Raw genomic sequence first — 16,423 nt, forward strand, 5'->3', positions numbered from 1 at the left:
CTCCCTCAGTCCTGACCCTCTGACAGTGTAGTGCTCCCTCAGTACTGACCCTCTGACAGTGCAGCGCTCCCTCAGTACTGCCCCTCTGACAGTGCAGCGCTCCCTCAGTACTGCCCCTCTGACAGTGCAGCGCTCCCTCAGTACTGCCCCTCTGACAGTGCAGCGCTCCCTCAGTACTGACCCTCTGACAGTGCAGCGCTCCCTCAGTACTGACCCTCTGACAGTGCAGCGCTCCCTCAGTACTGACGCTCCAAGGTGCCGAGGGTGGAGAGGACCCTGCTACAGAGTCAGCAGGGGGGGTTGTTGTTGCCGAACTTGCTTCATTGTTATTGGGCGGTGAATATGGACAAGGTGCAACGGTGGTGGGAAGGAGAAGAGGTAGAGTGGGTTAGGATGGAGGAGGAAGCTTGTAAGGGGTCTAGTTTGAGGGCTACAGTGACAGCAGCATTGCCGATGGCTCCGAATAGGTATTCAGCACAGTAGTGCAGTCCACGGTGAAGATATGGAACAGTTGAGGAGGCATTTTAGCGTGGAAGGGATGTCGGTGCTAACTCCGCTGTGTGAGAATCATGGATTTGAGTTGGGGGGGGGGGTGTGTGAGGATGGATAGTGTGTACAGGAGGTGGAGGGAAGTAGGGCTGGTCAAGGTGAGGGATTTGTATTTGGAGGAAGGGTTCGCCAGACTGGAGGAGCTAAAGGAGAGGGTAGAGCTGCTGAAGGGTAGTGAGTTCAGATATCTGCAGGTTAGGGACTTTGGAGGAGTTCCCTGGGTTGTCGGGATAGACCCTGCTGGAGTGACTGCTGCTTCCGGATGTGGAAGTGGAGGGAAGAATTGGGGATACATACAAGTGGCTGGGGGGACAGGGAGATGAGCTAGTGGTCAAGGTCAAGGAGAAATGGGTAGCGGAGTTGGGAATGGAGATCAATTGGGGAGTACGGAGTGAGGCACTACTCGAGCCAGCGAATCGCGCACATGTTGTGAAAAATTGGGAATTTTCTGGGCGGAAGTGTGCGCCGTCATAGCTAGGATAGTGGAGGAGGAGGTGGACCTGGAACTTTTGGTGGCAATATTTCGGGTCTCCGAGAAGCCGGAGCTCATGGAAAGGAGGAAGGCCGATGTCTTGGCCTTTGCCTCTGGTTGCACGATGGCGAACTTTGCTGGAGTGATGGTCGGCATCGCCACCGGGGGTAACGGCTTGATTGGGTGACCTGTACCACTTCCTGCAATTGGAGAAGGTAAAGTGTGAGTGAAGGGGCTCAGCAGGGGGGGTTTGCAAAAAGGTGGGGGATGTTTGTAACCATGTTTGAGGAGCTGTTTGTCGCAGCAAGCTTGGGGGAGGAGGGGAGGGTGAAAAAGGAGAAAAATCTGCACAGACTATAAAATTGATTGTTGGGAAGTATGTTTCCCGGGGTGTTTATTTGCTGTAATTTGCTTCGATACATGTTTGTAATAAAATACAATTTTTTAACAAAGTACTGACCCTCTGACAGTGCGTTGCTCCCTCAGTACTGAATCTCTGACAGTGTGTCGCTCCCTCAGTACTGACCCTCTAACAGTGCAGTGCTCCCTCAATACTGACCCTCTGACAGTGCATCGCTCCCTCAGTACTGACCCTCTGACAGTGTGTCGCTCCCACAGTACTGACCCTCTGACAGTGTGTCGCTCCCACAGTACTGACCCTCTGACAGTGTGTCGCTCCCTCAGTAATGACCCTCTGACAGTGTGTCGCTCCCTCAGTACTGACCCTCTGACAGTGTGTCGCTCCCTCAGTAATGACCCTCTGACAGTGTGTCGTTCCCTCAGTAATGACCCTCTGACAGTGCGTCGCTCCCTCAGTACTGAATCTCTGACATTGCATCGCTCCCTCAGTACTGACCCTCTGACAGTGCGTCGCTCCCTCAGTACTGACCCTCTGACAGTGCATAGCTCCCTCAGTACTGACCCTCTGACAGTGCGTCGCTGCCTCAGTACTGACCCCCTGACAGTGCAGCACTCCCTACCTAATGTGCTTATGTTTTTGGCTCCATTTTTCTCTGCAGGTCCCTTGAGTGGGACTTGAACCCACTGTCTATCCATTGCCAAAGTGGCATCCCAAAGTCGCCCAATAGCCATTGGGGGGTTGGGGTTCTGAACAAATCATGGTTTGACACTTCCTTGACGGGATTCGGCAGATATCGCTCGGCCGGACAAGATTTCCGGAGCTGACATCAATTCCATCTGCCAGGAGGTGAGTACGCAATTGTTTTGCCAAGTTTGAACAGCACTCTTGGCAGTGGAGAATCTGGGCCCTGGCTGCCTGTCCCAGAAGGGGTAATCAAATGCTTTCGCATGTAGCTTCATCCAGTTCCAGCTCTCAGTTGGCAGGCCAGCCGTGGTTAAGAAAGCTTGATGGATCTTTGGCTCTGTCGAGGCTGGCCTCTTACCCACAGAATGAAGCCTGGCCTCAATTCCCAGGGATGATGGAACTTCTGTCCATGAAGAGAGACTGGGAGACGCTGGGCTCGTTCTCCTCAGAGCGGAGAAGTTGAAGGGGGGAATTGAATCGAGACATTAAAAATCATGGAAGGTATTTTGGATAGAGTCGATAAGAAGAAAATGTTTCCCAGCGGGAGGAGGCTCGGTAACAGAGGGGACTCGGATTGAAGAGAATCGGGATAAGAACCAGAGGGAGGGGAGATGAAGAGAATTTTTATTTCACAAACAAAGTTGTTGTGTCTGGAAGGTGCTGCCTGAAAGGGCGGAAGAAGCAGATTCAACAAGAACTACCAAAAGGGGCAATTGCAGAAATACTGGAAGGAATTTGCAGAGATATTGGGAAGAGCAGGATGGAGAGTGGGGACTAATTGAATAGATCGCATTTCCTTCCTGGTTCTGACTGTCCTCCAGGTTTACCTCAGCAACGTCCACCATTTTGAGCCCCGCTGTCAGAGTTTGATATAATCCCTGGACTGCACTCAATTTATCCCTCACCCACTCGCACAAACTTGAATATGTTCTCTCTCTCTCCCTCCTCCCTCCCACTGTACAGTTCTCTGGCGGATGTTTCTGACTGCCCAACTCTCTTTTCCTCTGACAGCGCAGTGCTTCCTCGGTACATTTTTTTAAATTTCCAATTAAGGGGCAATTCAGCATGGTCAATTCACCTACCCTGCACATCTTTTTGGGTTGTGGGGGTGAGACCCTCTCAGCCACAGAGAGAATGTGCAAACTACACACTGACAGTGACCTGGGTTCTCGGTGCCATTAGGCAGTAGTGCTAACCATTGCACCACCATGCTGCCCTTCACTTACTTGGTCCTGACCGTCTGACAGTGCAGCGCTCCCTCAGTACTGACACTCTGCCAGTGCAGCACTCCCTCAGTACTGAGTCTGTGATAGTGCAGCACTCCCTCAGTACTGACCCTCTGACAGTGCAGCACTCCCTCAGTACTGACTCTCTGACAGTGCAGCACTCCTTCAGTACTGACCCTCTGACGGTGCAGCACTCCCTCAGTACTGACTCTCTGACAGTGCAGCACTCCATCAGTACAGCCCCTCTGACACAAGAACATGAGTGGGAAGGTTGAAAGAGCCAAATGGCTTCCTCCTGTTTTCTTTTCTCTCTCTAGTGATGTTTCTTTATTTTCACTCTGCCTCCTCTCTCCCCCCTGTCCCCCGGTACAGGCTGGTATGCTGGCTGTGAGAGAAAACCGCTACATTGTGCTGGCAAAGGACTTTGAGAAGGCTTACAAAACAGTCATCAAGAAAGATGAACAGGAACATGAATTCTACAAGTGAATACGGAGGGGATGGAAATGTCAGTGTGTGTATGTTTGCTTTCTTCCACCACCCAAATCTTAACATGTTAGAGAAATGCCGAGAGTTGGATGGCGCATCTCCAATAAAGTTTACTTTTGAGCGTTGTGGCTCCTTTTTTGGTTTTGCGCTCGTAGTAACAACCTTGCTGCTGAGGGAGTCAGGTTTGCGACTTGCCACTGGCGCACTGATGAATGTCACGGTGTGGGGGGGTGGTGGTTGATCAACGGTTGAATGTGCTGAGGTGAAAATCTATTTTTAAATTCCCAAATATTTTCTTCCAATGACGGGGCAATTTAGCGTGGCCAATCCACCTAACCTGCACATCTTTGGGATGTGGGGGTGAAACCCACGCAGACCACAGAAGATTGTGTAAACTCCACACAGACGGTGACCCGTGGCCGAGATCAAATCCGGATCCTTGGTGCCATAGGCAGCAGTGCTAACCCCTGTGCAGAGGTGAAAAGTGTGCTCCAACACCTTTCCACCCCCCTCCCTTGGCTCACCACAAAGCCTTTGGTGCCTTATGTTGTTTTTTGAAGGGAGGTCGCTGTTGCGATGCAGGAGACCCACCAGATATTTTGTGCATAGCAGTGACTCCAAATTATCTGCATGGGGACTGTTCTCCAAGGGAGTTTTCCGATTCCCAGCTGTTTTTCCAGGCACTCTGAAGCAAACAGAAGCAGCGCTAGCGGTCCATAGCTTTCCAGACTGAGGTGGTACCTGTGCGATTGTGGACAGATCTGTGGAAATTCTGTTTACCACGTGCAATGTGGTGATCAATGGCTTTGATGCTGGTTCCATCGATTCTGTCCCCGTCCAACACTACCAGAACAAATACACTGTCCCCATCACACACTCCCAGGACAGCTACAGCAGGGCGTTAGATGCAGAATAAAGCTCCCTCAACGTTGTCCCCATCAAACACTCCCAGGACAGGTACAACATAGGATTAGATACAGAGTAAATCTCCCTCTACACTGTCCCGATCAAACACTCCCAAGATGTTGACCTGTGCAGGGACCTTCCTCTGAGTACTGGCCACGACCCCACTCCCATTCACCCAGCCAAGTACTGAAGAAGCCCAGTGGTGGTGGACGTGCTGAGGATGTGGGATCAGACATCACTTTGGTCTGGTTGCAATCAACCCCATCTGCAAGAACTATAAGTTTACCCCATGCAATGGATGCCTCCTTCAAAATGTTGCGACAGGACGAAGGGGTATTAGGGGACCTATATGTGGATGGCAGAGTGGCAACCTTGGGGAAACTCATGGTTAAGCTGCTTGAAAGGGAACTTGCTCCAGTATGTGCAGAGAAGGAACTTCTTCCACAAGGAGAAAGCAATGTTCCGCCATCTACCAGGACATTCTCACTGGACAGATTGCTAACTGCGGGTGAACCTGGGCACGGTAGCTGTGCGGACATGTACAGACGACTACTGGAAGAGGTACGGTCACCGCTCGACAAGACACTGGAGAAGTGGGAGGAAGAGCATGGAGATTTGGGGGGTGGGAGGGGGATCTCTGGATCTGCATTAGGCAAACTTCACCTCGTGCAGGACTGAGCCTAATGCAACTAATGGTGGTGCACAGGGCACACTTAACCAGAACACACATGAGCTGGTTCTTCCTGGAGGTAGAGGATAAATGTGAATGGTGCCAGGGAGGCCAGACCAACTACACCCACGTGTCCTGGGCCTGTCCCAGGCTCGTTGGATACTGGATCGCCTTTATTGAGGCCATGTCCAAGGTTGTAGGGGTGAGGGTGGAGCCGTGCCCACTAGTGGGGGTCTTCGGACTGCCAACAGTCAGAGCACTAAATTGGATTGGATTTGTTTATTGTCATGTGTACCGAGGTAAAGGGCAGCACGGTGGCCTAGTGGTTAGCACAACCGCCTCACGGCGCTGAGGTCCCAGGTTCGATCCTGGCTCTGGGTCACTGTCCGTGTGGAGTTTGCACATTCTCCCCGTGTCTGCGTGGGTTTCACCCCCACAACCCAAAGATGTGCAGTGTAGGTGGATTGGCCATGCTAAATTGCCCCTTAATTGGAAAAATAATTGGGTAATCTAAATTTATAAAAAATAAAAAAAATGTGTACCGAGGTACAGTGAAAAGTATTTTTCTGCAAGCAGCTCAACAGATCATTCAGTACATGGAAGAAAAGGGAATTAAACAATATTCAAGAAAATACATGAGAATACATAATAGGGCAACACAAGATATACAATGTAACTACATAAGCATTGGCATCGGATGAAGCATACAGGGTGTAGTGTTAATGAGGTCAGTCAATAAGAGGGTCATTTAGAAGTCTGGTGACTGGGGAAGAAGCTGTTTTTGAGTCTGTTCGTGCGTGTTCTCAGACTTCTGTATCTCCTGCCCGATGGAAGAAGTTGGAAAAGTGAGTAAGCTGGGTGGGAGGGATCCTTGATTATGCTGCCCGCTTTCCCCCGGCAGCGGGAGGTGTAGATAGAGTCCATGGATGGGAGGCAGGTTTGTGTCATGGACTGGGCGGTATTCATGACTCTCTGAAGTTCCTTGCAGTCCTGGGCCGAGCAGTTGCCATACCAGGCTGTGATGCAGCCCGATAGGATGCTTTCTATAGTGCATCTGTAAAAGTTGGTAAGGGTTAATGTGGACATGCCGAATTTCCTTATTTTCATGAGGAAGTATAGGCGCTGTTGTGCTTTCTTGGTGATAGCGTCGACGTGAGTGAACCAGTACAAATTTTTGGTGATGTGCACCCCTAGGAATTTGAAACTGCTAACCATCTCCATCTCGGCCCCGTTGATGCTGACGGGTGTGTACAGCACTTTGCTTCCTGAAGTCGATGACCAGCTCTTTAGTTTTGCTGGCATTGAGGGAGAGATTGTTGTCGTTGCACCACTCCACTAGGTTCTCTATCTCCCTCCTGTATTCGGACTCATCGTTATTCGAGATCCGGCCCACTATGGCCGTATCATCAGCAAACCTGTAGATTTGGAGTTGGAACCAAGTTTTGCCACGCAGTCGTGTGTGTACAGGGAGTAGAGTAGGGGGCTAAGTACGCAGCCTTGCGGGGCACCGGTATTGAGGACTATTGTGGAGGAGGTGTTGGTGTTCATTCTTACTGATTGTGGTCTGAAAGTCAAGGATCCAGTTGCAGAGTGAGGAGCCAAGTCCTAGGTTGTGGAGCTTTGATATGAGCTTGGCTGGGATTATGGTGTTGAAGGCGGAGCTGTAGTCAATAAATAGGAGGCTGATATAGGAGTCCTTGTTTTTGAGATGCTCTAGGGATGGGTTTAGGGCCAGGGAAATGGTGTCTGATGTGGACCGGTTGCGACGGTATGCGAATTGAAGTGGGTCAAGGCGTTCTGGGAGTATGCAGGTGATGCGCTGCATGGGGACAGGGCAGATGCCCTGAACGTTGCCTGCCGGAGATTCCTACTCGGCTGGAGATCAGCAGTGCCACCCAAGACTGGCTGGCCGAATCCTTTAAATTAGAAAAGATTAACTTCTCAATTGGAGGATCAGAGGAAGGATTCCGCAACACGTGAATGCTATTCACCAGCCTGTGCCAAGACGTGTTTGTGACCGGTAGTCAATAGGGGCGGGGTGGCGAAAGGAAAGGAGGGAGGATAGAAACAGACAATGGAAGGAGAAAAGAAAGCGGGAGGATAGGGGTAGATAGGAGGTGGGAAGGACACCAATCAGAATACAGGGCAGAGGGGACAAGGGGTGAGGATGCTCACAGGTATAACCACAAAACCAAGATACATCTGGTTGGTACCAAACAAGCCCCTAATATGTTTCACATGTATATAATTAACACAATACAGTTGTGACAACTGATTGCCGGAGACCCCATATCTATGCATTCAGGTGCATACATACCTGTTTATTTTTGCTTTTTTTCCCCCATTGTGTAGATTCCCTTTTATTGTTGCATGATATCCTTTGCAATGTTGTCATAAATAATTCTTGTGAAACCAATAAAAAATATTTTAAAAATAATACCCCCAGGAAATACACAGCATGGGGTTAGATGCAGATTAAAACATCCTCGCTTTACATTTCCTGACGACAAGGTGTCATGTTTTTTGATTGTTCACTCGGTCTGTGACCTTTTCTGGAATGTGCGAACAGTTTTCCACCCTGTGTTCACACTCCGTTACAGTCAATTAATGTCATTCCTTGTTGGTGTTGAAACCCTGATATGCTGTGGAACCTGTTCAGCCACTTTGCCAGTGAATGTTTGGCAGCTCCCCTCCCTGCTACTACTTAATTAAGGTGTGTTTAAGATCACCTGGAGTGCAGGTTACCGTAACAATGAGGACTTTGACGCGTGGGTTGTGGACTGGAGCTCAGGATGCACAATGTGTGGCAGCATTCCATATTGCCCCAGGCGGCAGTCTATCCATCTCACTCAGGGTCCATGTTGCAGTCGCTGGCCTTCACGGTCTGCTGTCCAAAAACCTCTTCCAGTATTAAAATCCTTAGAATCCCGATCGTGCAGAAGGAGGCCATTCGGCCCATCTGGTCTGCACCGACCCTCTGAAAGAGCATTCTACCCAGGTGCACTCCCGCACCCTTTCCCTGTAACCCCATCAAACCTGCACACCTTTGGACACTAAGTGGCAATTCATCACGGCCAATCCACCTAAGCCGCACATCTTTGCTCTGTGGAAAGCGGAGCACCCGGAGGAAACCCACACAGACACAGGGAGAAAGTGCAAACGTCACACTTGTCGTGTAAAGCACACTTGAGGGCAGCACGCTGGCACAGTGGGTAGCATTGCTGCCTACGGCGCTGTGGACCCAGGTTCGGATCCCGGCCCTGGGTCACTGTCCGTGTGGAGTTTGCACATTCTCCCCTTGTCTGTGTGGGTTTCACCCCCACAATGGGTGGCACAGTGGTTAGCACTGTGGCCTCACAGCACCAGAGATCTGGGTTCAGTTCTGGCCTTGGGTCAGTGTGTGGTGGAGTTTGCACTCCACCCCAGTCGAGTGCGGTACACTGGCTGCAACAGGATGCAGCTTAGATCAGAAAGATACTCCAGACCTTGAAGTTAGTTCAATCAGGTTTATTGTACAAATAGCACAATAAGCACAGTTCTCTGTGAGTTCGACTCTCTGCTAACTTAAGTGTGGTTACTCTGTCTGACTGAACCAGGCTAGCTCTTAGCCACGTGGTGGGGGTGTGAGATTGTTATAACACCCTTGACTGACTTGACGTTCATCAGTGGAAAGAGGCGGAGTGTGAGAGCCTCGTGTCTTTTATAGTCAGATTCCACCCCTGAGTGTCCTACCTGCTTATTGGTCATGTCCTGCTCTCTGTGTCCATTAGCTGCTTGTCTGCCATCACTGGAACGACGGAGGTTGAGGGGCGACCTGATAGAGGTCTACAAAATTATGAGGGGCATAGACAGAGTGGATAGTCAGAGGCTTTTCCCCAGGGTACAGGGGTCAATTACTAGGGGGCATAAGTTTAAGGTGCGAGGGGCAAGGTATAAAGGAGATGTACGAGGCAAGTTTTTTACACAGAGGATAGTGGGTGCCTGGGCCTCGTTGCCGGAGAAGGTGGTGGAAGCAGGTACGATTGTGATGTTTAAGGGGCATCTTGACAAATACATGAATAGGATGGGAATAGAGGGATACGGACCCCGGTAGTGTAGAAGATTTTAGTTTAGATGGGCAGCAGGGTTGGCACAGACTTGGAGCGCTAAAGGGCCTGTTTCTGTGCTGTACTTTTCTTTGTTCTTTGTTTGTCATTGTGTGTGTGTCTGCATATCATGACAACTCCCTTCCCACCCTGAACTTAACGTCAGCCCCTTTGCTGTTTCCAATCTGGGACCATCTAAGAGCAATTGACAAACCTGAAACACTGCATGTTTCTCAACTTTCAAAGTGCTCATCATGAGTGGAATCTGTTGTCGCCAATAACATCCTTGGAGCTATCTGCAACAGCAACCTGCCTTTATCTAGCCCCTTTAATGTCCCAAGGCTCTTCACAGGAGCGTGCTCCAACATAATGTTACATCTAGCATCATCTGGACGATATCAGGAGAGGTGATCAAAACCGAGGGCCAAAGGGCAAGGTTTAAGCAGAGTTGAGATCTGGTGGAGACAGGGGTAGAGAGCTGGAGGGGGTTTAGGAATGGAATCCCAAAACATTGGGCCCAAGCACGGCCGCCAACGACCGAGCGATGGAAGTCAGGGAAGGGCAAGAGGGCAGAATTGGAGAGACAGAGACTGGGGAGGGTGGCAAATGTAACTCCGCTATTTAAAACAGGAAGGAGGGGGAATAAGGGAATTACAGACCAGTTCCTACCAGAGCAAGGATGTCTTACTGCGGCTGTACAGAGCCTCAGTGAGACCACACCTGGAGCATTGTGGGCAGTTTTGGTCTCCTTACCTAAGAAAGGACACACTTGCCATAGAGGGAGTGCAGCAAAGGTTCACCAGACTAATTCCTGGGATGGCAGGATTGGCATCTGAGGAGAGATTGAATCAACTGGACCTGCATTCCCTGGAATTTTGAAGAATGAGAGGGGATCTAATTGCAATTTATAAAATACTGACAGGTTTGGACAGACTGTGTTTCCTCTGGCTGGGAGGTGTCTAAAACAAAGGGTCACAGTCTGAGGATACAGAGCAGGGCATTTAGGACTGAGATGAGGAGAAATCTCTTCATTCAGAGGGAGGTGAAAGCGTGGAATTCTCTACCACTGTGTATAAGGAAGTAGATAGATTTCTAGACTCTAAAGGCAGGAAGGGGTGTGGAAAGAGCGCGGGAGAACACCTTTGAGATAAAGGATTAGCCATAATAGTATTGAAGGGCAAGACAGGCTCGAAGGGCCAAATGGCCTACTTAAAGAGAGCAAGCTTGTAGCTGAAGTGAATTTGAATTGAGATAAAGTTACACAGGGCTGTGATGAGCCAGAGAGTGAATGTTTAAAAATGAGCTCCACCCCAGATGGGACTTGAACCCACAATCTCTGGCTTAGGAGGCCAGTGCCTTATCCATTAGGCCACTGGGGCTACATGTTACCCTGCCTCAATCAAAGCACAAAAGAAAAGAGGCTGCCGATGGAGACCTAACATCTCTGCAATGTGAAAAAATGAAAAACCGCTTATTATCACAAGTAGGCTTCAATGAAGTTACTGTGAAAAGCCCCTAGTCGCCACATTCCGCCGCCTATTCGGGGTGGCTGGTACGGGAATGTCTCGTGTTTCTCAAAGTGCTCATCATGAATGGAAAATATTTCCATCCGCCATTGCTAACAACATCCTCTATTGGAATTTGAATTTATTTTATTGTTACATGTACCAAGGTACAGTGAAAAGTATTGTTCTGCGTACAGTCCAGACAGATATGTTCCGTACATGAATTAAGTATAGGACATGCATAAGTACAAACTAATGTATTCTTGGAGCCATCAACAACAATAGCCTGCATTTATCTAGCCCCTTTCATGCTCCAAGGCTCTTCTCAGGAGCCTGTTCCAACCAAAAACAGATTGTTTAGCTTAGATGGCTGGAGAGTTGGCGTGATGGGGATAGGGTAGATGCATGGGGTGCTCTTTCCAAGAGCCATTGCAGACTCGATGGGCCAAATGGCCTCCTTCTGCACTGTAAATTCTATCTATCTATCTAAAGTTTAACATCCAGCCACCTCAGGAAGATATACGGAGAGGTGATCAAAACCGAGGTCAACGAGCGGTGTTTGAAGTAGCATTCAGATCTAAAGCACACAGTGGGGAGAAAGGTGGAGAGGTTGAGGGAGGGAATTCAAACACATCGCGAGCAGGACAGAATATTATATGAGATCAATTCTTGGCCAAGAGTTGGTTTGGTGATGTGGGTGGGCCGGTGACAGCAGATTTGATAGAGAGGGGGACAGTACCCAGGGAGCAAGAACCATTGACTATCAGCTGGCACGGCCGGGCAAAGTGTTGGGTATCAGAGTGTTGGGTATAGGGCTGAGGCACCGGGATCCGGTTCTCATGAACAAGAGGGTGTGAGGGGAAATTGGGGAGCAACTAGAAAAAAGGATACGGGTTCAGCACTCGGACAGCAGGAATCTCAGTGGAGGTTTAGCCCAGTTACCGAGGGGGGAGGCGGGAAGCAACGGAAGCAGCTTATTGGATGTGCCCTCATGGCCAGGGGCTTAATGAAGAAAATCACAAGTCAATCTTCATCATTCTTCACACATTGTTGGAGGTGAGGGCTGAGGGGGAGAGGTGATATTTTGTGGAGGAGAAGTGGCTCTCATTGCATCCCAGGATGAACAGCAGCCAGATCGAGCCAAGGGGAGTACCACCTGATAGCGTCCTCAGGTAGGTATCAGTGCGCGATGAACCTCATGGATGGAATGGTAAGGTCCGAGCCTCCTGAGCCAGGGACAGCGGGTTTTAGTCCCCACTGGAGTGATGTCCACTTAAAGATTGACACCATGGTGTTTTCAGCAGTGTGTGTAATGGATGGGGTCAGGGTCCTTCCTTTGGATTCCTGTATTTCCCATTTCTTTGACTTTGTCACTATCATTTTTGATCCATGGATATTTAATGGATAGACACCTTTAAGTTGAGCAGAAAAAGTGAGTAGGCAAAGGCGGAGAGAAGGCAGGAACGTGAGCTTAGTGAGTGTCAGAGCAGCCATGGTCTTATGAAATGGCACAGCAGGCTCGAAGGGCTGAATGGCCTCCTCCAGTTCCTATTTCTTGTGGTCTTATGGAAGGAAAAATTTGCAAGGTAGAGAAGGAGGGCATTGGGATTACTTTGGTGCTAGTACAGACACACTGGGCTGAATGGCCTGTCAGATTCCAGTCAAAGTAATTCACCTGAAATGTTACATGTTTCTCTCACCTGAAGCAGCCTCTCCTGGTATTTGAATCCCCTGCCCAGATGCAGAAATCTGATCCACAATTTAGCAATAAATCTTCACACAACACAGCATTGACCCATTCTTTCCGTCCAGTCTGGTAGCTTCTCCTGAAAGGTTGGCTGTGCAGGGTTTAAGTTTGGGGGGGCAGGGGGTGAAAACGACATCAATTCATTCCCCACCCAACAATTTGCATTTTAAAGTTGGAAGAAAGAGGCAATGGTCCTGAAAGGTAAAAGTCTCACTGAAAATACTTGCTGTCCTGATAATGAATCTCAAATCACAGCATGGGACTGAACTCAGCCCAACCCATCACACTAGCTCGCCACCCTCCCATTGATTCTGTCTACACCTCCCGCTGCCTCAGGAAGGCAGCCAGCATTGTCAGAGACACCTCCAACCCAGGCTTTGCCCTCTTCCAAACCCTTCCATCAGGTAGAAAGTACAGAAGTCTGAAGACTCGCACATCCAGACACAGGAACAGCTTCTTCCCCACAGCTACAAGACTCCTCAATGACTCCCCCTCGGACTGATCTGTTCCCTTTAAGATCACTATTCACAATGCCCTATGCTGCTCTTGCTCATGTATTTGCTTTGTTTGGCCCCTTGTTCTGCACTGTAACCAATCACTGTTTGTTGATGCACTTTGTGGTTTATTCTTTTTGTCTACTATGTACGTACTGTGTACGTTCACTTGTCTGCAGAAAAATACTTTTCACTGTACCTCGGTACATGTGACAATCATTCAATCAGTCAAGTCTTCCAAATTTCCCACATTATAAAGTAGCCCCAGTGGCCTAATGGATAAGGCACTGGCCTCTTAAGCCAGGGATTGTGGGTTCGAGTCCCATCTGGGGTGGAGTGTGTTTTTTTTAAAACATTCCCTGGCTCATCATAACCCCTCACTTTAACCTCAATCTCAATTCAAATTCACTTCAGCTCCAATCTGCTCTCTTTAAAAATCCCCATGACAGGGTGTCACAGTGGTTAGCACTGCGCGTCACAGCACCGAGGTCCCAGGTTCGATCCCGGACCTGGGTCACTGTCCGTGTGGAGTTTGCACATTCTCCCAGTGTCTGCGTGGGTCCCCCCCCCCCCCCCCCCCCCCCCCCCCCCCCGACACAACCCAAAGGTGTGCAGGCTAGGTGGATTGAACACGCAGATTGGAAAAAATAATTGGGAACTCTAAATTTAAAAAAAAGATTCCCCAGAATGATTCCAGGAATGGGGGAGGTACATCAGTTGTCAAGGCAGACTGGAGAATTAGGGACTGTTATCCTTGGAGACCTGGAAAGCTGAGAGGAGATTTGATTGGGACAGCATGGTAGCATAGTGATTAGCACAGCTCCAGGGTCCCAGGTTCGATTCCTGGCTTGGGTCACTGTGCGGAGTCTGCACGTTCTCCCTGTGCCTGCGTGGGTTTCCTCCAGGTGCTCTGGTTTCCTCCCACAGTCCAAAGATGTGCAAGTTAGATGGATTGGCCATGATAAATTGCCCTTAGTGTCCAAAAAGGTTGGGTTGGGTTACGGGGATAGAATGAATGTGTGGGCTTGGGTAGGGTGCCCTTTCCAAGGGCCGGTGCAGACTCGATGGGCCGAATGGCCTCCTGCACTGTAAATTTTCTGATAACACGGGCTGCAACTGGATGCAGCTATAACTGAAATAGACTCCAGACCTTGAAGTTATTTCAATTTGATTTATTGCATCTGTCACAGTTCTCTGTGAGTTTGACTCTCTGTGAACCTAAGTGTGATCCCTCCATCTGACTGAACCAGACTAGCACTTAGCCACATGCTGTATGCGTTACGTGATATATACACCAGACTCACTCTGTAGATATCCCTCGTCGAACGAGGCGGAGTGTGAGTGTCTCGTGACTTTTATGGTGGGAAACCACCCCCAAGTGTTCTGCCTGCTGATTGGTTTATCCTATTCTCTGTGTTCATTAGCTGCCTGTCTGTATCTCATTAAGTGCATGAATGCACTCCCACCAGAGGAAACAATTTCTCTCTATCGACCCTATTGAATCCTTTAATCATCTCCTACCCCTCAATCAGATCCCCATCTCATACCCCTCAATCAGATCCCCATCTCATACCCCTCAATCAGATCCCCCTCTTCTGCAGCAATGAGAGGTGATCCAGATCAGGCAAGTGAATGGCTGGAAGAGTCGTCCGCAGATCCCTGTTCATCAGGAGTTGAGCCGGTGACATGCCGGTAGACAGAGGGGTTGACCTGTACGCAAGCAGCTCAAGGTTGACGTCAGAAGCAGAATCTGCGGCCTTGCGGATGAGCTGCTTCACTCTGTGTACTCCTTTCTCAACCTTCCCGTTGGACTGCGGGTAATGTGAGCTGAAAGTGACGTGATGAAACTGATATAGCTGGGCAAATCTTGACCACTCTTGGCTGCTGAAGCAAGGACCGTTGTCACTCATGACAGTGAGTGGAATACCATGCCTGGAGAACGTCTCCTTACAGGCCTTGATGATGGTCTTGGATGTGAGTCCGAGAGCTTCACAACTTCTGGGTAGTTCGATGATGAGCACATAATTACGACCATTGACGTGAAAGAGGTCGATGCCCATCTTGGACCATGAGGAGGTCACGATTTTGTGCTGCTGAAGCGTCTCCTTGCTCTGTGCTGGCTGGTAGCGTTGACAGGTCAGACAGTTGAGGACCATATTTGAGATGTCCTGACTAATCCCTGGCCAGTAGACAGCTTGCCTGGCTCTGCGCCTGCATTTCTCGACACCCAGATGCCCCTCATGGATTTGCCGGAGCACCAAGCTCTGGAGACTGAGTGGAATGACAATGCGGTCCAGCTTGAGGAGGATACCATCAGCCACTGTCAGGTCGTCCTTCACATTGAAGAATTGAGGGCACTGCCCTTTTTGCCAGCCGTTGGTGAGGTGGTGCATGACTTGCTGCAGAAGCAAGTCTTTAGCCGTTCCGTTGCGAATGCGATCACCTTTTCATCCGCGCTGGGAGGTTGCTGGCCCACAGCTGCACCTGTGATTTGATCTGTTGGATGAATGCCGGCGGGTCGGCAGGCAAGGTTATGGAGTGGGTCAAGGCATCCGCAATAATGAGCTCCTTGCCAGGTGCGTACACGAGCTCAGAATTATACCAACCGAGACTGAGGAGGATGCGCTGCAGCCGGGGTGTCATGTCGTTCATGTCCTTGTGGATAATGTGGACCAGAGGCCTGTGATCCGTCTCGACGGTGAACGTCGGCAGGCCATAGACATAATCACGGAACTTGAGAATTCCAGTAGGAAGGCCCAGGCATTAATTTTCAATTTGGGCGTACCGCAGCTCGGTGGGTGTCATTGCCCATGATGCATAGGCAACCCGTGCCCAGGATGAGGTGTCATCGCGCTGAAGCAACACCACGCCGATGCCGTCCTGGCTCGCATCTGTCGAGATTTTTGTTTCCCTGTCAGGGTCAAAAAATGCCAATACAGGTGCAGTGGTGAGCTTGGCTTTCAGCTCCAACCACTCTGCCTGATGAGCTGCCTGCCACTCAAAGGCAGTGGACTTTTTCACCAGGTGTCTGAGGGCTTCGAATGCCGTGACCTTGTCTGTGTCCGGGCGCATACCCTGCTGAGATATCTGGTCACCTAAGAACTTCAGTGTCGACCTGCCAAAGCAACACCTGGCCCTGTTCAGCTTGAGGCCATAGGCATGGACATGGCGGAATACCTGCTGGAGACGGGAGATGTGCTCTTCGGGGGTTGTGGACCAAATGATAACGTCGTCCACA

General features: G+C 49.8%; 1 protein-coding gene and 2 non-coding genes across 3 annotated transcripts in view; 2 read left to right on the top strand and 1 right to left on the bottom strand.

The window, feature by feature from the left end:
* The window catches only part of psmc4 (proteasome 26S subunit, ATPase 4), a 30,072-nt gene extending 26,171 nt beyond the window's left edge, over nt 1-3,901 (top strand). The window contains exons 10-11 of the mRNA XM_038814357.1: nt 2,173-2,228; nt 3,665-3,901. Coding sequence (XP_038670285.1) covers nt 2,173-2,228; nt 3,665-3,778 — 170 coding nt within the window. The 3' untranslated portion in view covers nt 3,779-3,901. The remainder of the gene's footprint in view (nt 1-2,172; nt 2,229-3,664) is intronic.
* Nucleotides 3,902-10,745: 6,844 nt separating this feature from the next.
* trnar-ccu lies at nt 10,746-10,818 on the bottom strand. The gene has a single exon. It is a non-coding gene; the product is annotated as a tRNA-Arg (tRNA).
* Nucleotides 10,819-13,446: 2,628 nt separating this feature from the next.
* trnak-cuu lies at nt 13,447-13,519 on the top strand. The gene has a single exon. It is a non-coding gene; the product is annotated as a tRNA-Lys (tRNA).
* Nucleotides 13,520-16,423: the final 2,904 nt, after the last annotated feature.

The sequence above is a fragment of the Scyliorhinus canicula genome, chromosome 12, assembly GCF_902713615.1.
Source record: "Scyliorhinus canicula chromosome 12, sScyCan1.1, whole genome shotgun sequence".
Classification (NCBI taxonomy): Eukaryota; Metazoa; Chordata; class Chondrichthyes; order Carcharhiniformes; family Scyliorhinidae; genus Scyliorhinus; species Scyliorhinus canicula.